We start from the raw sequence: 9,212 nt of genomic DNA on the forward strand, positions 1-9,212 counted from the left end.
ATTCTAGTGACAGAGTGAGACTCTGTCAAAAAAAAAGAAAAAAAAGAAAAAAGAAAGAAAGAAAGAAGAGAAGAGAAGAGAAAAGGAAAGGAAAGGAAAGGAAAGGAAAGGAAAGGAAAGGAAAGGAAAGGAGAGGAAAGGAGAGGAAAGGAGAGGAAAGGAGAGGAAAGGAGAGGAAAGGAGAAAGGAAAGGAGAAAGGAAAGGAGAAAGGAAAGGAGAAAGGAAAGGAGAAAGGAAAGGAATCAAATATGTGAACAGTGTCCACTTTCCAGGACCCCAGGGGCTTGGAAATACGAAATGCATTTGGTTTCCACCCCAGAAGCTCACGGCGGCAGAGACAATGGCTAAGAAGCAGTACTTAACACTGCCTGTGGCTCTCCCTCATCCACAGTGAGGGAGACAGGTAGCAGAGTAGAACCAGGTACAGGATGTCTGCTGGCCATTTTTAGCATCAACATCTCCCTCCATTCCCAATCTCTATCTGTGCCTCCTGTTTGTGCACGTGTGCACACACATGTGCACACACACAGACACGCACACAAACGCGCACACACACACACACACACACACCCCAGCAAAGGAAGAGAAAAATGGAATAGCATGATTGCTCATTACTGCAGGCCTTGGCAAGTATCCATCTTGGTCAGAGGGAGGAATCACTCACCGGGGCTTTTTTGTCAATGGGCTTGATGACAAATTTCTTATCATTGAAAGAGATGTTCCTGATTTCACTCCAGGGGAAGCCTATCTTGGGAGTTAGTCTGTAGAAATGGAAACCAATAATATCAGGACAAGGGCAAGACAAGAAGGGCATAGAGAACTGGTGGCTTGCCCTCACGTCACCCCCAAGCTTCTATGTCTCTCTCTCTCTCTCTCTCTTTTAAAATAAATAGAGACGAGGTCTCACTATGTTACCCAGGCTGGTCTTGAACTCTTGGGCTCAAGCGATCCTCCCTCCTCAGCCTCCCAAAGTGCTGGGATTACAGGCGTGAGCCACCAAGCTTGGTCAAACAAACACTTCTCTCTGGAGGAGGTAGACTCGGTGCCAGCTCAGCCAGTGTCATCACTTGCCACCAGGTCAGTTGCCAGCATTGAGTTCACTAAAGGATCTCCTGATACTACAACTAACATATGATTCCTTGTCTCGAGTTTGTTTTGTTATGTTTTTGTTTGAGGAATGGAACTTGTAACAATTCCTCAAGGGAATCCCCAGCCCTATTTAACTGAGTTTCTTCTATCCAAGCTTACAAAAGTTAGAGAAAAAGTAAATAATGAACTCCAAGATTCAGCAGTTATATGGAACAATAATCTATTGATCTCCATTCTCACCAAGAGCACACCAAGTGAAAAATATAAGCAAGTGAGATAAGGCTACAGTGAGAGGATTATAGGCCAAAAGCCATTTAATTATCACAGGAGACTATAATATATCCCGATAAGATAGTCTAGGCCTGCACAAACCAATAAAAACATAACGACTGTCACATATATAATTTTAAGTTTTCTAGTAGCTACATGAAAATAAGTAAAAAGAAACGGATGTAATAAAATTTTAATAAGTTTAATTAGCCCAATATATCTAAAATATTATCATTTGAACATGTAAATAAATATTTTTTAAAATATTAAGACATTTTTACATTCTGTCTTTCACACTAATCTTCAAAGTCCAGTGTGTAGTTTACACTTGCAGCACATCTCAATTCAAAGTAGCCACATTTCAAGTGTTCAATAGCCCCATGTGGCTGGTGGCTACCACAGTTGACAGTGTGAGTCTAGTCAATACAGGATTTAGAGGCCTAAGGAAAGTTGTGAAATCATCTGGGCTGGACTAAATTAGGTAGAAAAAGAACTGAGGTGGGACCCAAGAGCTATGGCCTTGCTCCTTGGTGAAAAGTGAGCCCTAGATGTTAACATAACCTAAATAAACTAAAAGAGATCTGAGATATACCTGTCATTCTGCTCATAGATGTTGAGACCCAGTGCATCCACCCCCAGCCACAGCTCTGAGCCTTTCTTGTTCTTGATGCTGAAGTAGTTCACACCATACATCTCCAGATCTTGAGCAATCTTCAGATATTCCAGGACAGCATCCTCCCTAAATGACACAGTTGGGGGTCACAAAGTGGGGCTTTTGAGTCAAACCCAAGGAGAGAGAAAGCCTGCTTACTCCGTATTTCTGACAAGGATCTTGCTATCAGGAGTGGGAAAGGGGACAAAAGGCAAGCAGATGATGGAGAACAGAGCATAGCATGACTTTTGCAAAGCAAAATCTCCTAACAAAAACCTAGGGTCTATGCTCCCAAAGGGAATAAAGATGGGCTGACCCTTGCTGGCCTCTGGCATGTTGACTTCCACAGAAGCAATTTTCTTTCTCTCATTCATTGTGACAGCCTCTTACACATTCTTAGCAGGGCTCAGAATGTGGTGATGGCAAAATGATGATATTTGTCCTTCAACTAGACAACCCTCAAAAATGCTTTGCCATGTTTAAGAGCTCCTTCCTTATTTCTTTCTGGTAGGGGGCAGGGAGTCCTTGGTGGCCCAGTAGCTCCCTGGACATCCTGAGGTCCCCTCCATTTCTTGATAGTCAAAACTGTTTGTGCTATCAGTTACTACCATTCAGCAAAACAAACAAACAAGCAAACAAAAAACAGCCTCATAATGGTCCTAGTTTGCCTTCTATCGTCCCTGTTCCCTCTTTCTCCAACATCTACCAATGTCCCTTGTCATCTGTCTCTTCTCCCCAGAATGCATTCTCATTCACCCTATAAGGGAAGTGGGGCCCACCACTGCTTGGGCAAGCTTACCTGAGCATGCCACGGTGTTCCTCATGCCACACCTGGATCCGCTCCTCCCACTGGTCCTTGTTGAGTTTATGCTGTTCCAGGACTCTGGAAAGACAATGGGTGATGAGTAGTTTAAAGCACAAAAGTCCCTGCACAGGAGAGAAGGGAAGCCCATTTAGCTTTCTAAGAGGCTGATGCAAAGAGGATGTAGAGTCAGCCAATTGAGGTCACACACTGGAAGCAGACTGAAATTATAGCTAAGAAGGTATTAAATTAGACACAAGGAATTGCCTGAAAGGTAAGAGAGCTACAAGAATGGATGATCAAAAACAACAAGGGGAACACCTTCCTTTGTACCTTTATCCACAAATCAAATGATGTGCTGTGGTCCCTAAGTATAGCAATAAATTGTCAGGAGTTTGTGCTGATTTGAGGGGCTAATAGTAGGGATGGACCTCATGGAGCCAGGTACACCCTCTCCTAGATCCTCTTGGGACCAACAGTCTATGTTTATAAGAATACTGCTCAGAAATGAAAGAATGGCCTTTGGCTACAGAGCAATGAACTGAGTCCTAATGGCTTTGAGAAAAACCAACAGGCCCAACCTCCAAGACCTACTAGATTATAAACAAGGTTAGCTTTAAACATGCCATCTCAGACATCATGGCAATGACTCAGGGAGAGTTCCCAGGGTACAAACACTATCCCTAATATCTTATAGGTGTGTCGTACATATATGCCATAACTCCAGTGGGACTGAGGCTCCCAGAATGAAGCAAAGCTTTTCCTTCTAATCCAAAAGACTATGGAAATGGCCATTATATATAGTTAGAAAAAATTTAGTGTTAAAATATTAAGGTGCTAAGCTTCCAGGTCTGGCTCTGCCTCAGATGAGCTGCAGCAGATGGGGAAAGTCAGTGTGAGTACCTCTGCACCTCTATTTCCTCGGCCAGGAAATAAAGATAATGCCTGCTTTGTTCTTTTGTGTGTTATTGTGATGCAAAAACAAAAATAATGAGGGTTTTAGAGCTTTTGACTTCGAAGTTTACAAAAGGAGAAAGCTCTGTACACTAGCTGTCAATATTAAAAGACTATTTGAGTTCCCCATGTCCCTGGTTTGCTTATTTCTCTCTCTCCCCTGTGAACTTCTGATGTAGGAGATCTAAATCAGTAAAAAGAACTGAGAAAATGGAACCAGGGAGGGGTGAAAGAAATTACTCAATCTCTGGCTCTACATAAGCACTTGCCTCCAGGTTAATAAAGTTCTGTAATCAGGTAGACAGAGGGGAAAAAAAGGATTTTAATTTGGAAAGCCAGAAAAACAACAACAGAGTATGACACTATATGCAAATGTCTGTTGAGCAGCATAACACAGTCTTCAGACAGACCCCAATGGAGAGGAACAGATCTGGCATCCCCTGTGGGGCAGCGATTGGTCAGCTATGGGCTGCAGCCCCTTATGGCCAAGGCAAAGGAGGGCAGGGAATCACCTCACCTCTGTGGGAGCAACTTGTCTCCGGCCAGGTAGCCAGACTTATGCACCTCCTTATTGAAGTCGCCATACTTAGACTGGACAGCATACGAGGCCAGCAGCACAGCAGTCTCAGGCGGGCAGTAAATATCATCATTGAGAATGCCCTCTTTCACTTGCAGAAAGAACAGGCGCTGAGTGATGTCCTGAATCAATTCCTCGGATACATCCTCAGGATAGAACTTAGCACGGAACTTAAAGAGCAGGGGGCTTTCCTTCCGCACGTCCTGGGCAGTCACCTGGGAGCAGTAAGGGTTATGGACTCTCAAAAAATAGGTTTTAAGGGTGACAGAGTGGCTGTGGGGTGGGGGAAAAACACTGAAAGATCATCAATTTGCATAATCTTAGAGAGCTGGGTGGCAACCCCCTGGTAATTAAGAAAAACAATACATTACTTTCACTGGGGACTGAATCCCATGTCTGTAATCACTTTCTGTTGGGAATTTCTTCCTGAAATTACCTTAATACTGACTGATGATCAGAAGTCTTCAAACCACTTTTGTCTGACTATATCCAACTATCCCCAAATTCTGAGAGCTCTTCAGAAGCTCTTCCTTTCAGCTTGTCTTATAAGTCTCCTCCAATTTCATAAATTAGCAAAGTAAGGACTAGGATATATGACTAAGGATTGACAATTGGCTAGACAAGAGCACAAATTAGACCATTTTTTAAAGCCTGAAATGGAATACTAGTGGCTCCACACTTGTCCAGCAAAAGACTCAACTTTTTAGGAAAATAAGACTTTACCAGCAGAAAGTGGGGTACCTACTCCCTAGACACAATCAGAGAAGCAAACTGCAGGACAGTATGGAGACTTCTAAAGACAAGACCAGCCAGTTTGAGGATACGAAGAGGGAAGGCTACCAGGTTCTCGTGGAGATACTGCTTGGGGTGGAGAGCTTGCATGGACTCAAACCATTCCATTTGGGGTCCAACTGAGGTAAAAGGTCAAGAAAGAGGGAAACATCTATATGGGGTTCAGATATCAGTTGACTGCTGGAGAAGGTGCAGCATAAGACTGTGAGATCTTTCAGATTTTTTTTTTCTAGTTCCAGAATCTGTGGCTCTTTTTAACAAATCCCCAGCCGAGCACAGTGGCTCACGCCTGTAATCCCAGTACTTTGGGAGACTGAGGCAGGCGGATCACAAGGTCAGGAGATCGAGACCATCCTGGCTAACATGGTGAAACCCTGTCTCTACTAAAAATACAAAAAATTAGTCGGGCGTGGTGGCGGGTGCCCATAATCCCAGCTACTCGGGAGGCTGAGGCAGGAAAATGGCGTGAACCTGGGAGGCGGAATTTGCAGTGAGCTGAGATGGCACCACTGCACTCCAGCCTGGGTGAGAGTGCAAGACTCCTTCTCAAAAAAAAAAAAAAAAAATCCCCTAAAGCCATTGACTTTGGAGAGATGAAGGGGATATCAATCCTCTCTTGAAGAGCCACTAATGGATTTGATTCAAAACAAGTCAAAGTTCAAGCTAGTGTTCCCAGTAGAAAGAAAAGAGTCTCTTCTTCTTTGAATGCTGGCCATTGTCGCTGTTAGAAGTCAAAGTGGAGACAGAGTAAGAGCTTTTACTTGCCTGAGTCCTCTGTCCTTATTCTGATCCAGGTGGTCAACAGACCACCCAGTCACAAACACAGCCCTAGGTATACAGGATTTGCCAATTAGCACATGGTACCCTCCCAGGAATGTTCTGGAAAAGAAAAGAATTCTAAACCCAACCGAGGAATAAGCGGTTACCTTCTTATTGAGTTTCAGCCAGGTAGAGAAACCTTTAGTGTCCTGGTACTGCAGACCAAAGAACCAAACTTCCCTCAAGCCAATAGTTTTCACCACCTAGAAGAGAAAACCAAAACAACCAACCATTGATTGAATACCTCCTTTATGTGAGGCACAGAGGACACAAAGTTTGAAGTCAATATGATATCTGCCCTTAAAGGTTTTAAGGTGCTCAGGGTCTGGCAAGAAAATACACTTGGGCAGCAATCAAGAACTGATGTCGGCATCTCTCTGCACAAAGTACTGCTGGGGTAGGAAAGGGATCTATTACTTATGAGCACTGACACATACCAAGAACCTTACATCCATCATCTCCTTTAATTTTCATAATATCCCTATGCTAGACTTATAATTAGACCCATTTTATAGATATCAAAAATGAGGTTCAAAGAAATGCCCAAGGTTCAGGTCATGAGTGACAGAATTAGGGTTCAAACCATGTCTGTTTGACTCCAAATCCATGCATATCCAGTGATTTCTGCCACCTTTTCCCTCCCTCTACAATGTCATGCCACTTTCCACTTCCATGATGGATTAAAGACTGAATGTGGAGATTGTTGGATTAACTCCTGCATCTTGTTCTCTTGGGTTGCTCCCATACATTGTCCTTTATCCTTAGCAACTGGGGGTAATACCCACACCCTTAAGACTGAGTTCCATTTACAATACCCCAAATAAAGAATGTTTGAGAAGATAAAACACGGACTGTGAAGGACTCTGAAGCCATTCTGTGCCTGGGCTCTGAGAGGATTTTTTCCAACCCTGATCAGAGCCCAGTCATGATTCCTCTTACACAGGTTTAAGGTGGACCTGAGGGTAGAAATAGGGTAAGTACCTCAGTGTAGTAGCTGAGGTGCTCCCTGTTATCCTGAGCCTCCTGGCTGAACAGTGGGCAGGAAAGAGAGGCTTGCCAAGAGAACACAGATGAGCTCTGTTCTCTAGTCCCTGACATTAGCATGTTAATAGTCTGGCTGTCAGCTCAACCCCAGCATACCCACCCCTGTCGATGGCAGCAGTGAAGCTGAGCCACATCCTAATGAGGTCAGGCTGGCCTTAGGCAGTCTTCTTTATTTTGTTTTTTTGGGGGAAGGATGCAAGTGGAGGGTAAGGGTAAGGTGAGAAAGAATCACAGAAATATACCTAGAAATGGAAGCAGGGAACAAGGACCCAGTGTTGCTGATGTCCTTCCCTTATGAACAAATTAATATCTCCCTTCAAAATACACACACACACACACACACACACGCACACACACACTCACTCACTCACAAAGACACACATATACACACCAACACTGCATCCACAAAGTTTCTTTTATGGATCCAAAGTCAGGCCCCACAGTCACACCCAGAGTTTATAATCTAGAGCTTCAGAGGCCCCAAGGAAAAAAGTAGCTCATATATATTAAGCACCAATCATGTGTCAGGCACTGAACAGTAAACAATCCTGTGAGATAGCAACATATTATAGATGAGGAACTAAGGCTTAGAGAGGTAATGCATCTAAAATTACAGAGCCATACAGAACCATGATATGTCTGACTAAACAAAGCTTGTATCTTTTCTTCTCTAGCATGTTATCTCCTAATGCCAAGTACTCATATGAGCTTAGGACTCCTGAGCTTCTCAAGTGATTGTCTTGTCTCTCTTTTAGCCTAAATATCCCATCCAGATAATAAACTTTGATTACTTCTGCATCGAGATATGCTTCCTGGCAAGCATACAGACCCAAGCAACAACCACTTTGGGGAGAAGCTATGTCCTCCTAGTCATCAACCTCCATTGCTTACCAGGTCACCCTTCCCTTTCATAGCTTGGATCAAGTATCAGGAAACCTGAGCAAAATGTTCATGTCTGTCTCCAACTAGCTGTATGATATTAAGATGGCACCTTTCCTCTCTGGGCCTCACCTTCCTTATCTATCCAAATTGGGGAGTATGGCTTCAATGATCTCTTTTTTCTCTTAAGTTCTATCACTGTACTAATTACATTACAAGGTTATTTTGCAAATGGTTAATAAAAACAATCCCATTTCCCAACTACCTCTTGCTGATGTGGATAATTAGAAACATGTTTAGAAAAGATCAATGGGGTTGGGAGGTAATGAGGAGAGTTCAAAAGGCTTCCAGAATTCAATGGCCAGGTGAGTCCCTGACTCTAAGGCAATAGGCAGCTGGAACTGCCAGAAAGTTTCAGATGCAGAAATGTGAATGCTTATGTTGAAATGTAATATTGGCTTTTTGCAGAGGATGAAGGTAGTGGGGGGCATGAACAGAAAAAAAATTTTTAAAGCACCTCTTATATCATCCTAGATCTAAACAGGGCCCAAGGCCCAATGAACATTTCTAATTATTTTCCACAGGATTGCAGAAGAATAGTGTGTCCAGATGCAGCTGGTGGGAAGAGGCAAGACCCAAGAAGCAATCCAGCTGAGAGAGAGACAAAAAAAAGAGAGACAGAGAGAGAGAGAAGACCCACTAAAGATGCTGAAGAGAAGATGGACCATGAGGGCCAGGATATTAGGTCATGGGGAGAGAACAGACTTGGAACAGAAGTAGTAGAGCAGTGCCATGGTTTGGATGTGGTTTGTCCCCATCAAAACTCATGTTGATGCTTCATTGCCAGTGTGGCAGTGCTGGGAGGTAGAATCATTAAGAGGTAGTGTGTAATGAGAGGTGTTTCAGGCATGGGGACCCCTGTCCCTGTGAATTACTTGACCTTTTGTCACATTATGAAGCAGCACAAAGGCCCTCACCAGAGGCTGAGCAGGTGCTAGTGCCATGCTCTTGGACTTTCCAGCCACTACAATTACGAGACAAATAAACCTCTTTTCTTTATAAAGTACCTAGCCTCAGGTATTTTATTATAAGAACATAAAATGGGCCAGGAGTGTTGGCTCATGCCTGTAATCTCAGCACTTTGGGAGGCCAAGATGGGCAGATCACAGGGTCAGGAGATTGAGACCATCCTGACTAACACAGTGAAACACGGTCTCTACTAAAAATACAAAAAATTAGCCAGGCATGGTGGTGCATGCCTATAGTCCCAGCTACTTGGGAGGTTGAGGCAGGAGAATCACTTGAACCCGGGAGGTAGAGGTTGCTGTGAGCT

The 9,212-nt window shown here is 43.6% G+C and overlaps 1 protein-coding gene across 3 annotated transcripts in view; it reads right to left on the bottom strand.

Moving 5' to 3' along the window:
• The window catches only part of MSN (moesin), a 150,283-nt gene that overhangs the window by 8,400 nt on the left and 132,671 nt on the right, over positions 1-9,212 (bottom strand). For 2 of the 3 annotated variants that reach the window (XM_011961997.1, XM_011961998.1), the window contains exons 3-7: positions 6,064-6,159; positions 4,286-4,560; positions 2,812-2,895; positions 1,953-2,099; positions 666-762 (exon numbers count right to left, since the gene is read on the bottom strand). In XM_011961997.1, coding sequence (XP_011817387.1) covers positions 666-762; positions 1,953-2,099; positions 2,812-2,895; positions 4,286-4,560; positions 6,064-6,159 — 699 coding nt within the window. The remainder of the gene's footprint in view (positions 1-665; positions 763-1,952; positions 2,100-2,811; positions 2,896-4,285; positions 4,561-6,063; positions 6,160-9,212) is intronic. The other variant, XM_011961999.1, reaches the window with a different exon arrangement.

The sequence above is a fragment of the Colobus angolensis genome, unplaced genomic scaffold (genome assembly GCF_000951035.1).
Source record: "Colobus angolensis palliatus isolate OR3802 unplaced genomic scaffold, Cang.pa_1.0 Scaffold576, whole genome shotgun sequence".
Classification (NCBI taxonomy): domain Eukaryota; kingdom Metazoa; phylum Chordata; class Mammalia; order Primates; family Cercopithecidae; genus Colobus; species Colobus angolensis.